Here is a 24825-nt window from a genome sequence, read left to right as displayed (position 1 = left end):
AGTCATCGGTGTCGTCAGCCCTGTGAGTCAGTGAGACAGTGAGTCAGTAGTCACGTGAGTTTTAAGTATCGCCAGCCCCGTGTGTCGCTAGTCAGTGAAGTTAGCATCAACCACGACCGTTTCCTAACCTTAACGAAGTGGTTGTGTTTCCTAAACCTAACTTCCTGTGAAAACGGAAGTTTATTTTGAAAGGACACTATGCATGTAACGAGGGTATATTGACACGCCGTGCCTGGTCCGTCCAAAAGTAACGTAAGAGGGGTACCCCGTGCGTTGGTCTCCGATCCGGAGGGGCACTGAACCAAGTGGCGGTATTTGACTAGTTGGGAGGGAGAATGTGTTGCTGCTCCCGATGGACAACAGTCATTATTCCATACAACCACTAGAGAGCTTTGTCACTTGACCGCAAACACGCTGTTTTGGGGCATTTGTTGAAACGACTGATGCTGTCATTGGGCTGTCATTTCCTCAGGCTTAAGGGCCTTTCACACAGAACGCATTAACAGTACCACTGCGCTCTGAAACATATTATTTCCAATGGCATGCACCGCGCAATGACAACTTTTTTGCTGTGCCGAGCAATGCGCAAGCACAGCGCACTATGATGTGTGCAATCTGCAATTATGTCTGCGATTATGAATTCCAGTTCAGTTACGCTAACTCACGAACACGACCGCATTTCAAGATTTCCCTTTATAGCTAATGTACGAGGCTTCATAAAATACCTATTTCTCTCATAAATGTTTCACTTATATCAACCGCACATTGTCACAATATTATGGCTCTGACAAAGTTTGTACATTTCTTACCTTTCTGATGTGCACAGGTCCTGAAAAACAGAGTAAAAATGAGGTTGTTGCAACGATTGTCTACAAGACCTGTCCTTTCTTGACTCACTGAATAGGAATGGTTCTTTCTTGGCAGCAAACATAAGCACACCCTCATAGGATGAATCAGAACTGCTTCAGGCCCACTTAAGGTACATTTTGAAGGCTCGCAGACATACAGTATGTAAAGCTAAAACCAAAATCTGCTCTGAAATGATGTGCAGGTCCCACCCATGTGGTACTTCACCTCAACTTTGTGTTAAAAACCGTTTTGTAAAATTATTCGACCCAGGTCAACCTGGAGACTGTGTTTTTTTTTTGTTTTTTTTTAAAGGATCCCTCAAATCCTCACAGCACTGTGGTCTCTGTCTGCATGATGGACTGGGTTCGGGAGTTGCGGTGAAACTGCACCATGTGCTCTGAACCGTTCCTGGAGGCGAACGCGCTGTTGAAGAGGTGCTCTCTGTTCAGACGGCAGTTCAGACACATACTCCGCCACTTTCTCTTGAGCTCCCCCTGAACCTGCAAAAACAGATTAATAAACAAATGGGGCAAACTAGTAATAAAACCACTATAGTTAGGTTTAGGAAAAAACAACATGGTTGGGCTTAAAACTATTATGTTTTTACAGTGAAAATGACACTGAACGTTGTGAACACGAGGATACGAACGAACAGTGTATTGTAACGTGACGCACAGGACACACAACAGTGGATGAAAGCAAGCCCCCCAGGGAGAGCGCCGGTCGTTGATGCCAATTTTCGTAGGGTCCAAACCGCGGTACTACAACTTCCGTGTCGGTCAAGCGATGCCATCCCATAGACTCACATTGGAAAAGACATGTCTGTAACTCAGTGGATCATTTTTTTTTTAGGTAAATCAACTTCCCAGTATGAACACTTGAATAGCCCTTATTTAAATCATTGGGTCCTAAAAGTTGTAAAATAGCTGAATCCAGAGTTATTTTCCTTCCTCTGTTCATGTGAATGAGACCCAGACCGATGCTGCAGCGAGGGCTGGGAGACGGAGTTAAAGGAAACGCTACTGCGCCTGCTCCACAGGCCCAATGGATGCGGAGGATCGTCGGAAGATCCGGGTACTTTATCACTTGGAAGTCGAGCCATTTCGGCTTCATGTGCCACTGAGCCACTCTCATGGGAATGAACGAGAGCCCGCCTACAACGCTGTATCCAGTTCTCTTTATACATCCATGGATGAAAGCCTTGTGTTTGTTGGATGATGATTTTCAACATGTGAAGACGTTTTTTTTATGAATAAGATAAACGGTTACAGCTAATGGATGGATGGATGGATGATTTTATTAGTTGTAATAACTGGAACAAGAAGTTCGCTGGTCAGATTTCACTTGAATTGTTTTATCAGTCTTTTAGATGCTGGTGTTTGCAACAAACAAGGAGCTGCAGAGTTATGACACACAGCCCATGTTTGAACAGATGCCACTCTACTGTTTTAAGCACTTGATGTTTGAATAATATAATTCAAAATATTTTTAGTGAAAAATATCTAATGATGGAATTTGGACACACTCACTAATTTTACCTCAAAGAAAAACATAATTAACTGCTTATGAAATGTTCCCACTTAAGACCACATTGAAATTAAGCGGTGTATTTTTAAAATAAGCGTGCTATCAGCTGACTGCAGACACATTTATGGGAATTTTTCAAAAGCTTTATTATTTTTTTTCCTCTTCTAAAATAAAATATTGAAAGGAAAATGATGTTATGCTAATTAATGTTGATTGGAAATGCCACAGTGTTTACTTCTTATTAGTATTACTACACACTATGTACTGTGCATATAATGAAAACTTACCTCACTGTTTAGGAAACAGTACAGAATGGCCACAACCAGACCCTGGAGAAAACAACACAGTAATGTTAAAAACACATTCACTTTCATTCATTAAGAAATATTAATGATAATGTCATGTAGTGATTGGAGTGGGAGGCTGATTGGAGGGAATAATAATAATGCAGCACCTGAAAGGATCCGAGTGCCAGGTCAAAGAATATCTTATAATCCTCTGCGATGGATTCACCGAGAGAAACGAAGACCACATAGTGGATCCCAAACAGAGGGATCAGCAGGAGAGTGGATTTGGCCAACCTCCTGAGAAAAAAAACAAAACATAAAACAGTTCTTTGTAGCACCATTCAACTGTAACAGAGGTAATGTTTGTCCTTATTGCTGTTGTATGAGGCCATACATTGTTGATATGCTGTAAAGGGGCAGTTTTCCCCTTTAGGCTAGTGGGATCTTGAGTTACCCCTAGTTAAGGTTAGGCATTGACTTTGAATAATTAAGGTTAGGCATTGACCTGGAAAAGTTAAGGTTAAGCGTTGACCTTGAATAGTTAAGATTAGCATAGGTTACATTTTTGCACGTTTTTGCAACTTGTGGGTTACCTTCTAGACACGACCACCAGCTCAACCCAGCAATACAAGAAATGTATTAATATGACTTTTGGCTAGAGTAACCTTTTAGGAACCATGTGAGATGTTGAGCCAGGCCGAATGGGCAATGGTACGCCTAAACTCATGTAATTTCATAATGCAAGCTCTGATTGATCCCAAATTTGTTGTGATAGTGGATAGGAGATCAGACATCAGAATGTGAATATATTGATGCATTGAGGAAATACAGTACTACAAACACATAAGCACAATAAGCGGAAAGGTCAATGATGAATGTATTCATTTACTTTTAGGAACCTTTGGCTGGGATTGTCCCGATTTGTCACCAAATTTGGGATCAATCAGAGTTAGCATTATGAAATGACATGAGTTTAGGTCTACCATCTCCCATTCGGCCTGGCTTTATTTTGCAATTCTTTTATTTATGGGGTGTGTCACAATATCTGTCAATTTAACTACTTTTGAAGAATCCATTTCATATGTAGGAGACCTAAGAGAAGCCCTACACTGAACAGGACTGACACTGAATCTTCTCCTACACCAACAGGAGATTCTGCAGTGGCTTATCCAGGCTTTTCATCACCTCTCGCCTCTGACTCTTACATCCCCACGGGACTTGAGAATACCTGACAGCTCAGCACAGCTCACATTTCCCTGCAGGGTGTAAAATTGCCTGAAGATTAAACACACCGCCTCTGACTGGGCAAAGACTCAAACACACTGAATCTTGCAAGAATGTGTCGCTCCATTGAGGCATAGAGGTTTTACCTCCAACTCTCCATTTCTTGAAGGCTGCATCATCAAACGCTGTCTTGGTGAAAGAGCGTTAGCGTCACGCTTATCTCTCCAGACGGCGAACACAGAGGGGATAAAAATGTTCTGGGCGTCTCAGATTATCTGTTTTTTTTTAGGCATTTAGCTGACTCTTATCCACACAAGTTTACATGCTGACACACGAGCAGGTGTAGCGTTTGTGCCCCTCGAGAAATACCTGTATTGTGATTGGTCGTTGCCGCCCACGTCAGGACACCTCAGCTTCTGAACCAAGATCCGAATGATGCTGATGAACAGGATGAAGTTCACCTTGGAGACAGGGAGGAAACAACAGATCTATCAGAGCAACTGATGAGAGTCAGAGGAAAACACACAGGGGGTGGTTTTATTTTGCAGTCTTGGACAGTTTTCCACCCACAGAAAGCAACGAATGAAAAGTTAAGACAGAAAGAGAAACTGAGTGCTCTGTTCAGAGAAAACTGGACTTTAATTTGTTTTCTCTGGTGCATCTTTGGTTCCTTTTAAAGCATTACAAATGGAAACAGTTTTGTGACATTTTGTGAAATCACCATATAGGATTTTTGGGGCATCTCAAACATATCATTTAAAAATACCAAGAATGAAGCATAAAATCTTACTACTGTTACTATTATGTATTTCAAAACTAAACAATTGAACGGTGTCTGTTTTCTTACAACAACTGTTCTAGGTTAACTAGCTCTGGTCGCGTCTAGAAGGTAACCCACAAGTTGCTCTCTAGATGATTGAGGTTAGGCATTGACCTTGAATGTTTAACCCCTTAAAACTTCGACAAGCCCCAACGGCTACTCTGTCTTTCGGCTCAGTTTTCAAGGTATTGGGAATATACTGATATCATGTGAAACTAGAAAACCTAAGGAATCCATTGGTACCAACCGTGTCATGCTAGCTTGTCGGGAAGATTGCAAATAACGCTAAATTTTGGCGACGAAAAACTAGCATGGTGAATTTCAAAAAGAGGGGTCCCTTGACCTCTGACCTCCAGATATGTGAAAGAAAATGGGTTCTATGGGTACCAACGAGTCTCCCCTTTACAGACATTACCACTTCTTGCATGCAGTACAAATGTGTTATTTTCGCTTGTTCTAAAATTATGTATTTGAATATTTCTGCATACTGGGGTCCATAAACAGTCTTGAATTACATAAATTAAGTATCACTGTAAAGCTGAGACTCTTGTGGATCCAATGATCTCAACTGTATTCATGTGTGATCTTAGTATAGAAGCCATTGACAATGTTTGAAATTTGACCTGATTGTATAAAATGACCTGTGGTGACCTCTAGGATAATCACAGCCTCATGAAACTTTACAGCCACAAACTAGAGACCTAGAGCATTCAGAGGATGGTTGGCTTTTCTAGCTAGATTGACAATAAGGGGGTTTCTGAGCAGTTTACACAATAGAAGTGCTCGCCATCCAATCGCCGAAAAATGCAATTCTTGCAGAAATCTCCAAATGTCAAAAGTTTTTGATCCCAAATAACAGCATGGCTTTTTCTATGGTGTTCCTCAAGGTCTTGGTGTCTTAATGTGATATTTATTGATAATTTTTATCAATTCTCCAGTGGTAAAAAACTGGTTAAATTTAGCCCTAAATCTGTGTAACCCAAAACTTGCTGCAACAATTTATGAGACATAATAGAGCATGGGGATGGATGTCACAAATTCATATTATCATGTTCTAAGCCCTGATACACTTTTATTAATGACTAGAACAACTTGACACACAGTGCTGAGTGCTCTCAAATTAATCTTCAGGTTCCCAGCTTTCAGATGATGTACACCACTTCTATGTGACATTGTTGACTTTTTATCTCCCCCTGAACATCCCCTTTCCCCCACACCTCTAAAAAAAGAGGTTGGAATGTAAGGGGTTAAGGTTAGACATTGACCTTGAATAGTTAAGGTTAGGATAGGTCATCGGGCAGCGAGTCTCGCACAAATTTCTGCACGTTTTCGCAACTTGTGGGTTACCTTCTAGACACGACTACTAACTCTACCCAGCAATACAAGAAATGTCTCCTTTACTTCTGTGTCTTCTACGTGAATCATCAACTTTACTTTGACGGTTGCCAGCTAAAATGAGAAGCGAGATTTTGTTCACTTCTGTCTGAAATCAAGGACTAATTGCTTAAAAAAATGAGCACAGATTTCGAGGGGTAAATCTGCCATCATTAAATCGTGCAATGCTTTATTGGAAAGCCTGAACAATAACTCATAATCCATTTTTCCATTTGCTTAGTGATCTTTGAACTGACAAGCATGTGAAACACCTGCAGACAAACAGGAGGTAATGAGCCTCAACCTACCAAAATGGAGAGTCCGATTGGTCCGTTGATCACCCAGTTGGGTATGGGGTTGTCGTTTCTCTCCCAGCATCTGAAGGAACCATAAATGTAACTATTATAACATATACTGTATATATTTGTACAGCAAAACGGAAACAGAAAAGTGTGGATGGTTGCAAGCAGAGGGAGAGCCAGGCTGCTACCTACTCAGTGGAAGTTTGCAAGGGTGAGTCTGGCCCAGAACTTTTTAAAGTTATTTTTTTTTTTTGGGGGCATTTTTCCATTTTTATTGAGGACAGTGGATAGAGTCTTGAAAGGGGGGAGAGAGAGAGTGGATGCGGAAAGGGCCACAGGCCGGATTCGAACCCGGGCCGCCGCGGTCAGGACCAAGCCTTGATACATGGACGCCCGCTCTACCAACTGAGCTAACCCAGGCGCCAGGCCCAGAACTTTTTAATAGTCATTCTCAGCTTAAAGTAAGTCTCATGTCCTTCAGGGCAATAAGTCACAAATCCATCCATCCATTTTTGGCACTCTTATCCAGGTCTAAGCAAGGTAGCCCAGGCTTCTCTGTCCTGGACCATCGGCCATGCTGGGACCTCGCTCTGATGGATCTGGACCTCCGTCCTCCAGGAGATTTTAGCCTCTCTATCAATTCAATTCAGTCCAAAGGGGCTTATTGCATACTTGCCATCTCCTGGTTTCCTCCCGGGGGCCACAATTCTCCCGTATTTCTTATGGCAATTTTTCACACCTTTTTTCCTTTTCATTATGTTTCTGGCACTGTACAGCGTGTATAAGCTCTACTGTTACCACCCGGACGTCAATAGAGCTACACCAAATGTCTGCTCGCGACACCGTGTCGCAGTCTGAGCTGCGCTCGCGTTTCAGAGCGCAGTGGTGCCATTGTCGCATTGTGTCTGAAATTACTTTCAGTGAGTGAGAGAAGGAGAAAGAAATGCTCACACAGGAGCAAAAATGAATGAATGAATGAAAACTGATGAATATCTGCCTTGTTTATGCCAGAGATTCACACAAGTTCACGCCAGAGGGCGAAATTATTCAGTTTTCTTTCCTGAGAATCAAAAGTAAAATTAAAAGTAGGCCTATTTAACAAAAATGCTGTTGCAGTCTACTTATTATTTTGTTATTTTCATTCTTTAAAAGTCATCAGGACGCAGGAAACAAAGTCTCTGAAACTCCCACTGTGTTTTTGAAATCCTCCCTATTTCTTAGGTCTCAAGGTTGGCAAGTATGGCTTACTGGCATGGGAAACATACGAATACATTACCAAAGCAAATTGTGAACTAAAAACTAAAATCTTGTCCTCTCTCTAGGTTCCATGGTTGAGAGGAAGTCGTGTTGCTCAGGCTCTATCTGTTTGACGACGCCTGGAAGCTACTTTACATCTCCTGGATCCATCCTTTTCATATATGTTCACATTATATGTATCAGTTTTTGTTATGTGGATTGTCTAAGTTGTATTTTCATGATGTTGCTACTCTGTACACACCACATCTATTGCACGTCTATCCGTCCTGGAAGAGGGATCCCTCCTCTGTTGCTCTTCCTGAGGTTTCTTCCATTTATTCCCCTGTTAAAAGTTTTTTTTTTTTTTTTTTTTCCTCATCCGATGAGAGGGTCGTACTGTAAAGGACAGAGGGTGTCGTATCCTGTATAGAATATAAGGCCCCCTGAGACAAATTAGTGATATTAGGCTATACTGTATAAATGTAATTGACTTGACTCCTGTATGTTCTGCGTCTGCCCCCTGGTGCTCTTCCCTGTTGGACATGCCCGGAAAACTGGAGGCATCATTATCAGCGGGCCGAACCAACTTTTATAATTGGCTTCGTTTGACACAAAGGAGCAGCGTTTCTGCCCCGGTCTCTGAGGATGATCCCCAGACACCCTGCTAAGGAAACTAATTTCAGCCACTTGTATCTGCAGTATCATTCTTACTGTAATTAACCACAGCTCATGACTATAGGTGACGGCTGGGGAAGTAGACTGAGAGCTTGGCCTTCCGGCTCAGCTTCCTCTTTACAGCCCGGACACACCAGGAATATCAGGAGTGCGTGGCGGCTGCGTGATTCACGCGTCGGGCTTTCACACCAGCTGCATTTCAGCTGCGTGTCTGCTGTGTTTCTGCTACTGCAGCTGCTGCTGTCAGCCCTTTCTTTCTACATAGAGTTTGCCTTTTAATGGCCATTTCATTACATTATAAATATCATTTATATTTATTTTAGACAGAGAAAGGTTAAGAAACGTGTGGTAATTTGTAAATAATAGTAATAATCCACAATTAAAACACCGTACTATATTCATTCATGGAGCTCTCCAAGTCACTGCATGTCCTAGAACACTGTCCGGCACATATTTCACAATAAAAGCCTTGTGTTAACAAATGAAGGAATTCTGTCCACAGAAAAAAACGCTTGAGGTCTTTTATTTTGAAATGAAAGCAGGAAGTGTTGATTTAAAAATAAGTCTTTCATCTCCGTTAGAAATTCTACAGATAGACATCGAAACTGTAGTAATCTTGCTGGTATGATTTCAATATACAGTCAATAGATCACTTTCACTGTCCGTGACATATTCTACAGATGTCTAGACATCGAAACTGTAATAATGTAGCTGATATGATGTTAATATACTGTCAATAGATCACTTTGTCTGTTGTTGCTGTGAGACGCGCACGGCATGCGTCAAAAATAGGCGAGACCTCTATTCTCTAGAAGAGAATAGAGGCAGCTGAGACGCGCGTCACACCCGGGCAGTGTGGCTGCTCTAACCTGTTAACAAGGATGCCAAAATAAAAAACAACAGGTAACGCAGCCGCCACGCGCTCATGACGTTCCTGGTGTGTCTGGGATGTTACAGTCGTTCTCATTCCCAGGGTGTCAAATACAGAGGCTACACACCGGGCGTGTGGGAGGGGAGGTGGATGGGTCCAACTTACACAAAGCTACCATCCAGGAGACCTCTGCTCGTGTCCCGTGCGTCACGTTACAATCAGCCGTTCATTTGTGTTCACAACTTTCAGTGTCATTTTTACTCTACAAACGTAGCAGTTTTAAGCCCAACCATGTTGTTTCTTCCTAAACATAACTATAGTGGTTTTGCCTGAACCTGAGCAAGTGTTTTTGTTTACTTCACAACATTAAGCACGTGTTTACTGCGACCGAAAATAGTGAAGCAGAGGGGTCCTGACAAAGCGTCAGTATGTGACGAGCTGGGATGAGAACGCGTTGGTGGAACGGGTTGAGTTGTTCCTATAATTATGAAACAACAACACGCTCCGTAGTCCGAAACAACACGGCAAACTTTATTAGTCCTTTCAACCTTGACGAAGGTCCACTCCTTCCACTCTTACCTTTCATAATAAAGGTAAAATAAATAATATTCGCTGGTGAGTATTTAACATTTTGGTGTCATTTATTCGTCAGTGTGTTAACGCCTTTAATCTCAACTGGAGTCTTCAGTCTCTCTCTAAGACTACAAAAATATAACTAAATAATCTCAACTCAAGGCCTTTTCTGGATATTTCAAATGCATCTCACGCCCTTCATCAAGTGACTGATAAACAGTCTCCTCACACTGTGGAGCCGTATCCTTGCTGTCCATTGTTATCAGACTGCTGCTCTGTGATTGCTTTTGAGTTGTTTCACAAAGTCTTTTTAAGATTACACCCACTCAGTGTGACAGGCTCAGTGATGAGCTGCGGTGTCAGCTGCAATAATGTGCAACACGAGCCGAGCGGATCCGCGGCACCATGCAGGCTCTAACGATAACAACTCAGTGCAAATCCCACCAGCTGAATTATCCAATAAAGTGCTCTTTGACATGGGGGATATTTGTCTTATAATTCTGGCAACCGAGCCACATTCACAGCTGCCTGCTTCATCTAATCGATAAAATGTAATTTGTGGATTTAATGAAACAACCGAAGCAGTCCATGTTGAATATCAATGTGTGCCAATCTCTAATTCCATTTCTCCTATCACATAATAAAGGAGAAAGTAATGACACTTCCAAAGAGCGCATGGCGTACGTTCATATATCCATTTGACAAAACAAATTACGCATACTTATTAATCAGACAACACATAGCATGCAGATTCCCATGATACAATTTAATCTATGTAATATATTTGAAGGACATTATGATGGACTCAAATAACCGATATGAATCACGTTTTCATGCTGATGAGTGATTGGTTCATGAGTGGTTGGCGAGACTCACCCTGTGTCCTCCAGATAAATCCTCGTCATCACCCACGCAAAGACGAACACCGTGGGGATTCCTGCAAAACGCCACAAAGAAGACATTAATATAACAGCCTGTTGTCATTCCCAGGATGTCAAATACTGACGCTTTGTCACGGCCGTCGGCGTTCCATACCGACGCCAAAGGGATCCTTTGGCGTCGGTATGTGACACACTGCTTTCGATTAACTACATTGTAAACCCATTCGCATCAATATTAGACGGCTCACGGAAAGTGCGTTGGGAGTGTGGTGACGTAGTTTAAATAGCAAAAGAGACACGCCAGGCGGGTGAGAGGGGAGGTGGATGGGTCCAACAAACACAAGGCTTTCACCCGGAAGACCGCTGTTCGTGTCCCGTGCGTAAAGTTTCACGTTTTTTTCCGCTTTTATGTTGTTTCGCTACGTTGTAGGCTTGTTACGTAATGTTACGTAAGAAAGTCTTCTTAGGGCCATTGTTCTTTATTTACACTGTTATGTCGTTTCGTTATGTTGTACGCTTGTTACGTAATATTACGTAATGTTACGTAATGTCATGTAATGTTACGTAAGAAAGTCTGCTACACGATTGAGCATAAAAATTAAAAATATTAATAATGCTTTAAACATCTAAGTCAACTCCTCTTCATTCCAAAAGATACTAAACCTCAAATTAAATAAAAACTCACCCCAGCCGATGAACATGTAGACGATGAAGTGTCTGTTCTCGGAGAAGATGACGACAAGCAGAGTGTGGAGGTACAGACCCTCAACCAGCAGCCAGAAGAAGTTGGCCATGATGAAGTACTGGAAAAACACCAGGCTGGCTTTACATCCCACCTGAAACATACAAAGGCATCCAACCCTGAAATGTTAATTATTGATTAACTAATAATAATTATTATTATTAATGGAAAATGTCGCAAAATTATCAGCAATTCTGTAACAACATTACCGGTGACACAAAATTAACCTTTAAGTCATTTTCTGATATAGTGCACATCCTATTGTTTGTCTTTGCAGGGCTGCATGTGACCATGAGACAATGTAGGCTAACCAGGCAATTATGCTAATTATTCTGATATGTGGACATATATCCTCCGTTTCCACCGGGGCAATCAGTGAGTTCACCGGGAGGTTGAGCTTTAATTTGTACATCCCAACATTATATTATAGTAGATGGAAGTATAAAGGTCAGAGCGCCCCGACAGCATTATTCCTATTCAAATTACGTTAGTTACGTGGTATAATACAGAGTATAATGAGCGAGAAAGTCCTCTAAAGCCGGGTAGGAGTGGTGGTGCATGCAGTATAAATGTGTTATTTTCTCCTATTCTAAAATGGTGTATTTGAATATTTCTGCATACTTAATGTGGTATTTTAGAGGGATTATTGATCATTTTTATCAATTCTCCAGTGGAAAAAAAAATGGTTAAATTTAGCACCAAATCTGTGTAACAAATGGTATCAACCCCAAAATTGCTGCAACAACTTATGAGACATAATAGAGCATGGGGATGGCCATCATATACTTCTATCATAATGTTCTAAACCCTTATACACTTGACACACAGTGCTGAGCTGCATCTCAAATTAATCTTCAGGTTCTCAGCTTTCAAATGATGTACACCACTTCTATGTGACATCTACTGCTGACCTGCTATCTCCCTCTAAAGACCCCATTTACCCCACTAAAAAAAGATAAAAACTGGTCTACTGTGGGTCTCAGAGGGTTGAATTTGGGAAAGTTTGGTTTGTTTTGTTAAATAAAAAAGAGTAAGGTATCAAAAAAGCCAACATGCAGCCTCAATCACAACACAATATGTGTCTGGAGAGGACTTCAGTATAAAGTCAGACCAACTCAATTCAATCATGCTCACAGTAGATGGCTGGTTAGTTTTTATCACGTTATAAGACATGAGCTGTTTGCAAAAATATTTCCAGTAAATAGAAAAATATAAAGTCTCATTTCTGTAAAACCTCATTTCCAGTTTGATTTCATTTTACAAACTGTGGCTGGAAGCATCACGCTGAGACTGTTTCTCCTCCTGTGACAGATGTGCTGTTAACACACGAGTGTGTAGCCTCCTGTTTACAGAGGTGGCGACCTCACCAGTGACGGCAGGTTGGAGCACTGCGAGGTTCGGTTGAAGAGGATGTCGTCTTTCACCAACACGGCCACGGCTCTCAGGACGAAGGAGAAGAAGAGGTTGAGGTGGATGTAGTTCCTGGTGCAGTGGAGCTTCCTGCACAGATGTTACACAAAATATACAGATTATAGAAAAATTAGCTGAGCTCAGATTAGCTCTACCTATGGTGTAGAGGCATTTTAATCTAAATATAAGAGGATTAACCATCATCAAACACATGTACACTGAAAATGTAAATTACTGATGTCATTAAAAGAAAACTTTCTTGCTCAGTGTGTGAGATAAATGAGCCCTTAAAACATATTTTTCATGTCTGTTGTTTATCATATCTTGTCACAGATATGTGATTTATGCATATTTACTCCGTTAAAGCTTCACTGCTTTGGTCAAACCTCCAGCGGATTTTTAAAACTAATCCCAACAGCAAAGTAAAATAAAGAAGAAGCTCCAATCAACATAATTTAAATTAACAAACTGAATAAATCTAAATCCAATTAAGCCGTAAACTGAGAGGCCGACACACAAACACACACACACGCACACGCACACGCACACACACACACACACACACACACACACACACACACACACACACACATCTGTTGACAATTAATGATAAATCTGTGAAATGAGAATATGGCTAATTGCCAGCGCCTTTTCATTTAATATCCAATTAAAGTGACAGCTCTTCCTCAGACTCAGCTGAAATGTCAATCAGCACACGAAGAAACAAACAGAGACCTAAAAGATGAGCCTGAAATCAACACCAGCCACTCTTCTTCAGTAATTAGTCATTACTAGAAGTTTTTTCTGTCTTTTTTTTACTGTTTTGTATTTTGGAGACCGAGCTTCCACACGGGAACCTCTGAGGTTTTATTTCATGTGATAATATTAAGGCTGTCAAAGTTAACGTGATAATAACGCAAAGTCGTTTTAACACCACTAAATTCTTTAACGCATTAAAGCAATTTTTTAACTCGTCAGGCTCAGATTTAAAGCGAGAAGATATTTAAAGTGAAGATACTGGCATCATATAATCATACCTCTAGACGTGAACGCGCGCTCATTCCACACTGCAGAAAAGTTAGTAGCTCTGAGAATATCTAGTGAATGTTCAGTGGGCGTTTGTGCAGAAATAACTGCTGCAGCTCCTCCAGACCAACAGAGGTTTCCCGTGTCTTGTGAAGTGACGGAGCTCTGAAGAGAGACACGTTGTAGTCTCGTTACCGACCGGGTGCCGGTGTCTCCCTGCTCTCTCCGGCTGCGGGCGGAGAGAGCAGGGAGACACGCTGCAGAGCCCCGCTGCATCAGCCTGCGCTGAGGCAGGAAAAGCCAACACTAGGATCAGATCTAAATCATGTTCATGGAGAGACCTTGGTCTGGTCAATCGTCAACACTAGATAATATAGTAATATTTGTTCTTACCTGAACAAACAGAGGATGGCGCTCCCCGTGGTGAGGGCGATCAAAGACAGGCTGTGACCCAGAGTGTACAACGTCTGGACGACCACGTAGAAGATCAGCTGCAGAGAGAGAGAGAGCAGAGGAGCAGGGTTACTGTTATATAATCTTCATCATCACAGCGTCAGAAACTCAGCCAGCTGGAAGGATAATATCTCTAAATATTACCTTCAACTTTTGAATTAGTGTTAAGTTATAGAAACAGCAGCTACGCCCATAACACCTTGGAAACTGGTCAAATAAATAAAGATAGACAGAGGAGGCAACATGTCATCTGCTGTTGAACAGTACAAGAAAAAGATGGCCCTCCTCTGCACCCTCAATGACTACGCTTACATGCACTTTAATATTCCACTATTATCCCGAATATGACAATATTGTGAATTTGATACGAGTCATGTAAACAGCATATTCTGTTTGGATTCTCTGAATTAGGCCTTATTCCGAATGGAGCATTTTCTGTATAAGCAGCACAAAAAGATGTATAAATGCCACGATAATGCACGAGGTGTTTAGTGTGCAAGGAGTATGGCTTTCTTTATTTCCCCGTGTCATTTGTACACCATGTATCCTGTACTGACTGGCTTTCTTGCCTAAACTGTGGATGTTTGCGTGGCACACAAATGACACGCGAAAAGGCTAAAATGCGTAGGAATGTGTAATGTTGTTGTATTTATAACACATGAGTGTGTAGCCTCGATTAAGACATGTGGGATATCCCAATATTATTCAGGTTTTAGGAGCATTCTTTGGACAAGTATACAGCGCATTCGGAATATGTGTCTGGATGGGGTTGTTATGGCAGTTTGTGACACATAGCCTCTTGCCTGTTGACAGTCAGCCCTGTGCGTTGTACACAAACCAACTAGCCGACAGATGGCTGAGATGCATGCCCAAAAGAAAAGCCCACATTTCTGGTTGGAAGGAACAAAAAGTCACAAAAGAGTCACAAAATGTAATATATTGATTTGTGAACATAGAAACAAATTTCACATTTTCTTCGTGATGGTCATCACAAAATCAATTTGTGTGTAATCCACATAATTGTGAACCGGAAAGTATAGAGAGCATTGAACGCCACGTAGGGAGGAGGTCGGGGAGGATCAACAAACACAGACTTTCACCCAGGAGACTGGTGTTCGTGTCCCGTGTGAAACCAGAAGTCAAAATTGATTTATTTGTCACGTAACTTCTGTACTTAAGTTACGTCACTTCAGGAGTTATTTGAACCCAAACCACGATCTTTTCCTAAACCTAACTAGTTTTATATTGAAAAGACTGGAGTGGAAATGGACATGTGCGTCACGTGTTGCTGGACATTTGTAGGAGAATGCTTGAAAGTCGTGCTGACGTCACAAAAAAAAAGGGAAATTCATGTCTATGTACACGAATCAAATAGATTCAATTTCACGACTATTTCATGAACTGCCGAGAGACTGTGTTGAAAAGGCTTAGTAGGAATATTTTCTCACTGTACACTGTAAAACTATGACTCTGACACAAAGAGAAAAGTTTAAATGAAGAATTGTCATTAAAAAAGGAAAATAAAAACTCTTATTGGACTTTTTTATTTAAATGATCAGCGTTATGATTAAAATGACCGTTCTTATTGGTTACGGCTGCAGATCTGGCAATCTTTGTTGGATTCACTGTCAGTGAAGCTCACTGATTTGGGATGGGGTGAATTGAGAGGAGAAATACTAACACAGGAGAGAGAGAGAGAGAGAGAGAGAAAGAGAGAGGGAGGGAGTATAATGGGTAATTCAGCGATGCCGTTCGTGACACAAAACGAGCCAAACAAGTGAGCAGGAGGAAGCTGCAGACAGGAACTCACAGGATGGCAGAAGTCTCATTTCAAAACTGAGATTTCCTCCATGTGATGACAAAGACAGAAAAATACCGTAGCACTCAAGGACAACAGACACAGTGACGTCTCTCATTGAATAAATCTGGATGATTTGACGATAAATTATATAATTTCAAAACACAAACGATGAAAAATCTGGTGGATCCAGTCAGTAAAATATAATCTTGCATCACAATAAAACACCTTTCTTCCATGATTTGTTGAACTTTCTGCTAAAATAAGATGCAGATGCAGCTCACACAGCAGAGAGAGATCACATCAGCAGAGACGGGCGGTTTGTTTTGATGGGAAGTGATCAAATATCTGCTAACATGATATTCTGTTGCCCACTGGTACATCATCATACTGTAGTTCATTTTCTAGGTGATGGACTTCATGTGATTTTATTAAAATGCAACGTCACCATCCATCCATCCATCTTCAACCGCTTATCCGGGTTCGGGTCGCGGGGGCAACAGCTCCAGCAGGGGACCCCAAACTTCCCTTTCCCGGGCCACATTAACCAGCTCTGACTGGGGGATCCCGAGGCGTTCCCAGGCCAGAGTAGAGATATAATCTCTCCACCTAGTCCTGGGTCTTCCCCGTGGCCTCCTCCCAGCTGGTCGTGCCTGGAACACCTCCCAAGGGAGGCGCCCAGGGGGCATCCTTACTAGATGCCCATACCACCTCAACTGGCTCCTTTCGACGCAAAGGAGTAGCGCCTCTACTCCGAGTCCCTCACGGATGACTGAGCTTCTCATCCTATCTCTAAGGGAGACGCCAGCCACCCTCCTGAGGAAACCCATTTCGGCAACAATATTTGTTTTACTTTGGTATGCAGCCTAAGTAAATCCTTTTGCTTTGAGATAAATGCTAACTCCAGCATGCTAACATGGTAGCAATGATACATGCTGATTTATTTCCAATATAGGTTATTGTGTTAGCATGTTAACATTTTCTGATTAGCACTAAACTGAAAGTACAGCTGAAGCTGATGGGTATGTCATTAATTATGCAGGTATTTGGTCACAAACCAAAGTATTGTGACCAGGGCCGTCAATCTATTAAAATATTGAATCACAGTCAATCGCAAATGAATCACACATTTTTTTATCTGTTCAAAATGTACCTTTAATGGAGACTTTTCAAGTATTTAATCCTCTTATCAACATGGGAGTGGACAAATATGCTGCTTTATGCAAATGTATGTATATATTTATTATTGTAAACCAATTAAAAACACAAAACAATGACAGATATTATCCAGAAACCCTCACAGGTACTGCATTTAGCATAAAACAATATGCTCAAATCATAACATGGCAAACTGCAGCCCAACAGGCAACAACAGCTGTCAGTGTGTCAGTGTGCTGACTTGACTATGACTTGCCCCAAACTGCATGTGATTATAATAAAGAGGGCACGTCTGTAAAGGGGAGACTCGTGGGTACCCATAGAACCCATTTTCATTCACACATCTGGAGGTCAGAGGTCAAAGGACCCCTTTGAAAATGGCCATGACAGTTTTTCCACACCAAAATTCAGCGCAAGTTTGGAGTGTTATTTAGCCTCCTTCGCAGCAAGCTGGTATGACATGGTTGGTACTGATGGATTCTTTAGGTTTTCTAGTTCCATATGATACCTGTATCTTCACTCTAGCATTAAAACTGAGCCCACTACAACCTAAAAATTGCAAGTTGCGTTAATGCGATAAAAAAATTAGTGGCATTAAAATGAATTTGCGTTAACGCGTTATTATCGCGTTAACTTTGACAGCCCTAATTGTGACAATTCAATCTTAGACCTGTTGGTGGCGCTAGAGGAAAAGTCAGAGGATCACCAAATTATTTAATATTCTTCTTCTGGGGATCATCAATGTCTGCACAAAATTGTGCGGCAATCTATCCAATAGTTGTCGTTGTGTGACACTTTCCCCCCGGAGTTACTCCGTTAGCATGGCTAATAACTGAAACTGAAAATTGATTTTGGTGAAGGGAATAGATCAAAATGTTTTATAAACTAACTTTAGATATTTCATGAAAAAAAACATTCCAAATAACGAGAACGCTGAGACTTAAAGCTGATTTGTTCTTTGTACCACTTAAAGACAATGAGGTGTTTGTGGGGAAGTTACATCTGGTCTGCACTCTCTGTGACCTGCTGTCCTGCTTCCAGTCCGTCTATTGTGAAATATCTTGTAATGTGTCAACACCAATTAACCAGGTCGGATTCCTTTTTACTCAGGACATAAAAGATGATTCAGAAAATAAAACACTGAGAGAGGATTTGACGCGATTTTCTTAAGAATAAGGCGAAGGGAACATATTCATGGAGAGACAAAACTCTGTCTGTTATAACCACGATGTTAAAGATAGCGATGAAATTGAAGATGCACCAAGAGAAACAAAAAAAATAAGGGAGACTAAAAACTGAAGCAAACATTTAGCAGTCTGGAGATTTCTCCTTTAATATGATTTATATATATTTTTTAATTTTACTAGAAATAAAATTGATTATAGTGACATTTCAGATCAAATGAATGTGCAGTTAAACTTCCAATAATAAGCAAATAATTGTTTTATGTAAGACGGAGAGAAAAAAATACTGCTGTGTAAAAATACCGAAGATTTATCAGAAAAAATACCAGCAAAATTCCTAAAATGTTACAAAATATTTCACCAAAAAGATTATTTCTGAGAGCAAATCGCCTATTCTTCCATCATATAATTGAACACAATGCGGCGTGTTTCCAGACGGATTTTCTTCATCGTTCTGATGCAAACTTTCTGGCTGTCAACGTGTCGCTTAATTGATTAGTTTTACAGATTTTTATTAGAAGCCTTCAGGTGTTTTCTCTCCTGTTTGGGATTATACGTATGAATGTGCCTCTGAGGGATGGAAACATTTAAATAAAGCAGGACGAGTTGATTTCCGCTGTGTTTTTGGAACTTCCCTTCTCAACTTCGCCACGACATAAAATGTGCATCACTTGTGTTTCAACATAAATGAGATGAAATAAGGTCTCTGTGCTTTGAATGAAGGTTTGTCTCATTATACTGAAAGTGTTGGAGGATGAAGACAGGATGAGAAAGTGTTTTGTTGATGAGGAAACTTTTCTGGCATGAAGAGCTAAGGGACAGATAATTTCCTTTTTAGAAACGGAAACAAAGAGATTGAAATCTGCTAAGTGTGTGTGTGTGTGTGTGTGTGTGTGTGTGTGTGTGTGTGTGTGTGTCCTGTTATCTTGCTTCCTCAGAAAAAGGTGTTATGTGTTTGATTTCCTCTGTTTTTGGGGGGGAGATAATCAAAGATTGTTTGATTGACGAGAAGCTAAAAACATGTGTGACGTCAAATACACATTCAGTTTAAATGGACAGGTTCAATCCTGTGTGTGTGTGTGTTTGTGATCTTTCCTCAGATCACTTCATGTTATTTGAGCTCATCTCAGCTCACAATGTGTGTTTAACTCCTTTCAGACGTTCATTGGATATTTCACATGTTGCTCTAAATGTCTGAATAAGTTCCAGAGTCTCTTTTATTATGGAACGGTTCGCATGATATCTTATGAAAAGGTATTCCTCATTTTTTCGTGTGTTTTCCTACGAACGTACCAGCGTCAATTTCCGCTCCAGTCTTTTCAAAATAAACTTCCGTCTTCACAGGAAACAACTTAGTTTCGTTTTAGTTTTTTTTTTAGGTTTAGGAAAGATCGTAGTTAAGTTACACCACACAGGAAGTGGAGTAACTTAAGTGCGGACACAGTCTCACGGCAGTTCGTGAAATACTCACGGAATTTGATTTATTTGATTCGTGTACATAGACGGGAATTTCCCTTTTTTTTCATGACACTCGGCACGACTTTCAACAATGTATTTTTTGTGCTTTTTCCTACGAATGTCCAGTAACGCATGACGCACGTGTCAATTTCTGCTCCGGTCTTTTCAAAATAAAACTACTTAGTGCGGTTTAGGAAAAGATCATGGTTTGGGTTAAAATAACTCCGGAAGTGCTGAAACCTCTGTTTGACTTGTGGTTTCACACGGGACACAAACATTGCTCTGCTGGATGAAAGTCCGGTGTTTTTTGACCCACGTGTCCCCACCAACCTTCTCCCTATGTGGCGTTACATGCTAATTGATTTCGTGCTTTCCATGTGAAATTTGTGTCTATGCACAGAAATCAATACATTAAATGTCGTGACTATCTTACGAACTGCTGTGCGACTGGGCTGAATATTCACGTCTCAGCACGAAATGTGACACCGGCACGCTTTCCTCCGGTAGGCTGGCGGGTCTTTTACACGCTTTGCTGTGAGACTGAGCTGTGCAACCTGAATGTTAATATTATGAATTATTATATAATATTCAACTTGCTTGTTGCTTGCGTAGTGAAAGTGCTCTCGTCTGCAGCTGCAGCTCAGTTTGGGAAGCAGAGTGTGTTGAAACAAACCAACTATTGAGAATGTATGTACGGGAACATGTACATTCAGATGTATTTAACTGCCTGCTTTTATGTTAGAGTTAGGTTTTGGTTTATTAACACTTCACATTTGCATTTCTGTTTATTCTTCAGTCATTTCATTTCATGCGCTGTGGTATAATCTATAAGCTACTTTAATTGTTTAAAAAGTCAGAACAGACATTTCAAAAACACCTGATCTGCTGCTCCCAGATGAAAGTTGTCATTTTGTCTCTTTTTAACCTGCAGCGAACAGCAAAATATTCATTTACTTTCCTTTACAGAATAAAGCTCTTTTGATTTCAGGTCAACTAATCCACAAAAGCATGACGTCTGTCCAACAGGTTTGTCATTTCGCTTGTCTGAAAGCTCATTCATGTTTTGGCCTTTGAATCCTTTCACACAGCTTTTGAAGTATTCCAGTAATACATAAGGAGTCTGCAAGAAATAAATGCATCTTTTCTTCCTTTGTCCACCAGCCGAAGGTGGACCATGTTTATCAGACAGACAGACAGATGTGGAATATTGTTCGGGCTGGGAGAAAGAAAAAGCAGATGAAGATGAGAAAAACAGGGAGAGAAGGAGAGTGACAGAGACAGAAGAGAGACGATGAGACAGTTAGTTTAACAAGCACAATGGGTGATTCAGAATAAGACCAGCCGTGACCCAAACTGAACCTCAGCAGTGAAAGAGGAGGGGAGCAGCAATTATCAGCGTCCAGGCCAAACGAGGCCAAACATTCTCCTCACCCAAAACGTTCTTCTGCTTCCCCAAACTGTTAGAGGAGGAATCGCAGCACACCAACACCAACACCAACAAACAAAACAAAACAAACTTATCATAACGGCCTCACGATACCTTCACGTGTTAAACTTATACTGTGAGTATGGTGATGTTTGTGAAAAATCACAGTTAGCATTGATTCATGCCACGTGGTTAACATCGTGAAACGGTGGGTTAGATTTAGGTAACAGAACTACTTCGTTAAAATTAGAAAAAAGTCATGGTTTGTATGCAAAAGAGCATGGTTTTAATAAATAACGTAATAACGTAACATCATGTAACTACTATAATTAGGTTTAGGTGAACACGAGACACATGACACTGACATCAGACACTTAACTAAAATGTTTCACTGGAGGTTCAGATGTGAAAATGTCCTGCCTGGATACATGCCCGCTGGCATTCTGGGAAACACAAAATTACAACACTTTGTTAAACCAAATTGCTCCCATTAGAGTTAAGGCCAATTGATGACGCAAAACCCAGGCAGGGGAAGCACACACACCACCGTTAAACATGTATCACACTACTGTCGGGCATATTGACCTTTTAAAGATGCGGCTCTTTACCATGTTAATTAACAGCCGAGCCCTGCAGGCTTCATCAATTACAGGCCATTAATGGTCCCTGCTGTGTTGCAGCTCCTTTTCCACAATTCAGTAAGCGTCCAGGTGACATTTACAGCAACAACAGACGGAAACCCATTAACGTTGAAGACGTTTACCTTGTCCTGGCTGGTGTCCGACCCACACGCGCTGGTGATGTTTGGGAAAACGTCCGACCATCCCGCTGATGTGCAGTTCCTGCTGATGTTACCTGAGAGACAAAGAGATAGTAGCAAATTATCTCCACACTTCACCCCTACACCAACTTTCTATTCTTCCTCCGGTTGTGTTTACTGCAACAACAGCACATTACCAAAAATGTAGGTTTGGTTTAAAGGTTGTTAAGGACATATGGGTGGGGTGGAATATTCGAAGGAGGCATAGAAGAAGAAATCGAGGGGTTTTGATATGTAACAAAAAGAAGTCGTTGTTGTCTTGGCCGACAAGTTGCATTTGAACACACTGCAAAGTCTACAGCTGACGGCCAGTTAGCACGTATGTTTTGCGCCTGCGTGAGAGGAAATAACTCTCCACACCAGCAGGTGGCGGTAGTCTGTATTCGTCATTCAAAAAGGGAAACCAGAAGACCGAGGACGGCGGATATTTAAGCCGTTGTTATGATACGAATATGAAACCAAGCACCGTCTGCCGACCATTTTCACACCACTCACTCACCACTTAGCTTCATTCAAAATGAGAAGAGTCTTCTGTGTGTGTCCTCTTGACTTTACTTGTTGGCTTGCTTTCCTCACTTCAGTTTCTCTTCTCGTGCAACTTCTCTTCAACATGCTGAATTGGCCGAAAAACCTCCGACACGGGCAAAAACTACACTACTACAACGCAAAAACTAAGCCGACAGACGCTCACCGACGGCCCCAAACTGTCCGACGGCCGACCGACGGCTTGGTGTGTCAGGACCTTTACTTTTGATCACATCAAATGATCTTCATCAGCAGTGGTGTTTACCCATTTGTTCTTTTTCCAATTTAAAGAACATTTTAAAGCTGAAGGAGGTGAGATTGGAGCAAATATGATTAAAAAAAGTTATTTTTATAAAACTGTCGCTATATCCTGACAGTAGTACATGAAACAGGTAATCTGAAAAAAAATCATGTTCCTCCGGTGCTCCTAACGGCATCTGCAAGATTTCACAGACCGGAGGAAAACAAGCAGTAAGAGCTGATCTGAGGTCTGCTGTCCAGCTGCTGTCTATGAAAGCCGGCTGTCAATCACACGCGAACTCCGACCAAACGGTCAAACTAGGCAGAACTGATCAAATATGAATCAATATTCTGTTACTATAATGCCTATTTCTCTCCTAAATGTTTTCAGAATCATCTTGTAGTGCATGGTTTAGCTGTAAAATGAGAAAGTTTGTGTCGCGGTAGCCATTGTGAATTCTCTTGAAGGAACGCCAAACAACTGGTCACATGACCAGAGCACAGCCAATAGGAACTCTCTCTCTGAAATGACCTGTGATTGGTCAAAGTCTCCCGTCACGGGCTAGATGTTTTTAAAGCCTGAAAACAGAGCCATGAGGAGGAGCAGAAGTCTAGTTATCTCTCAGAACACTTGAATTACAATATGCTAAAAGGTTATTATGGAATTTTTGCCCAATGATGCCAAAAATATTCTGCCTACTGCCACTTTAAGAACCAGTGTGTAGGATTTAGTGACATCTAGCAGTGAGGTTGCAGATTGCAACCAACGCCCTCCCTTTCCAAATGTGTTGGAGAACTACGGCGGCCTTCAGGTATCGTAAAATCGCGAATGGCTCTCGATGGAACCAGTGTTTGGTTTGTTTTGGACATATAAACTAATACAAGAAACGGATACAACCATCAAAGTGTTATCAAAATAAGTGACATGTGGGTCTGTAACCACATCTATGGGTGGGACTGAGAATATTTTAGTCTTTTTGATTCCTCTGACCAAAAACAACATTGTCTTTATGCAGTAAAGAATAATTATCTGGAGTAGTCGACACCTGGACGAGGTAGGAGATATCATGAAGATATCATGTATTCTGAATGTTAGCATATAGACCTGTATCAAAACTAAAGTAGCATGGAGTGTAACTGAAAACACTGCACGGTAAAGCTCAATATGTGTTTCAAATGAGTGTCATGTCCGGTAGGCAGTGAACTCCTGGGGGACATTTTCTCAGGTGTCCTAATGCCAAAAATCGCTGCGGTGCACTGGAAGTTCATCTCTCTTGGAAAATTCCCAGAATGCACTGTAAAAAGCACGGAGCATCTCTTGCTCACTGACTGGAAATAACGTCACCACACTTCTGCCTCACTGCACATTTAACAAACCCTCTTCACGGCGTCACAGCAGGGTGCACACAGCTGAAGCTAGGAGGACTTTTTAAATGGCTAACAGTGATTTACATCACGGTGTGAAGTGATGTTAATACTGTTGTCATGCTGCTGCTGTGATGTCCCACAGGACACAGAGCAACTAAATGTCAGACCAAACTTCATTTATAAATCTACGTATTGTTGCAGCTCCATTGGCCCTGTTTTCACCCGGCCTTAACATGTGTCTTTGGGGTGATTCGATCCAACGCGTTCTCATCACAACTCGTCATGTACTGACGCTTTGTCAGACCTCTCGGCTTCACTCTTTTTGGTCGCAGTAAACAAATTTAATGTTGTGAATTAAACAAAAACACTTGCTTAGGTTCAGGCAATAAAACCACTATAGTTAGCTTTAGGAAAAAACAACATGGTTGGGCTTAAAACTATGACGTTTGTACAGTATAAATGACACTGAACTTTGTGAACACGGGACACGAACAGCAGTCTCCTCATGCACCTCCCCTCCTGCCCGCCCTGTGTGTCTCTTTTCGCTCTTTCAGCTATGTAACCACACTCCCAGCGCGCTTTCCCTGAGCGGTTAATA

The 24825-nt window shown here is 41.3% G+C and overlaps 1 protein-coding gene across 2 annotated transcripts in view; it reads right to left on the bottom strand.

Annotated features, from left to right (window-relative positions):
- Positions 1 to 217: 217 nt before the first annotated feature.
- LOC119497839 (vasoactive intestinal polypeptide receptor 2-like) overlaps positions 218 to 24825 on the bottom strand; it is a 54031-nt gene continuing 29423 nt past the window's right edge. For both annotated transcript variants that reach the window (XM_037786249.1, XM_037786251.1), the window contains exons 4-13: positions 22038 to 22129; positions 14191 to 14288; positions 12729 to 12861; positions 11305 to 11455; positions 10615 to 10675; positions 6390 to 6459; positions 4257 to 4348; positions 2831 to 2960; positions 2664 to 2705; positions 218 to 1349 (exon numbers count right to left, since the gene is read on the bottom strand). In XM_037786249.1, the coding sequence (XP_037642177.1) occupies positions 1176 to 1349; positions 2664 to 2705; positions 2831 to 2960; positions 4257 to 4348; positions 6390 to 6459; positions 10615 to 10675; positions 11305 to 11455; positions 12729 to 12861; positions 14191 to 14288; positions 22038 to 22129 (1043 nt within the window). In that variant the 3' untranslated portion in view covers positions 218 to 1175. The remainder of the gene's footprint in view (positions 1350 to 2663; positions 2706 to 2830; positions 2961 to 4256; positions 4349 to 6389; positions 6460 to 10614; positions 10676 to 11304; positions 11456 to 12728; positions 12862 to 14190; positions 14289 to 22037; positions 22130 to 24825) is intronic.

Source organism: Sebastes umbrosus, chromosome 12 (genome assembly GCF_015220745.1).
Source record: "Sebastes umbrosus isolate fSebUmb1 chromosome 12, fSebUmb1.pri, whole genome shotgun sequence".
NCBI lineage: Eukaryota > Metazoa > Chordata > Actinopteri > Perciformes > Sebastidae > Sebastes > Sebastes umbrosus.
Note: the sequence above shows the minus strand (reverse complement) of the source record. Positions and strands in the feature narration are given on the sequence as shown.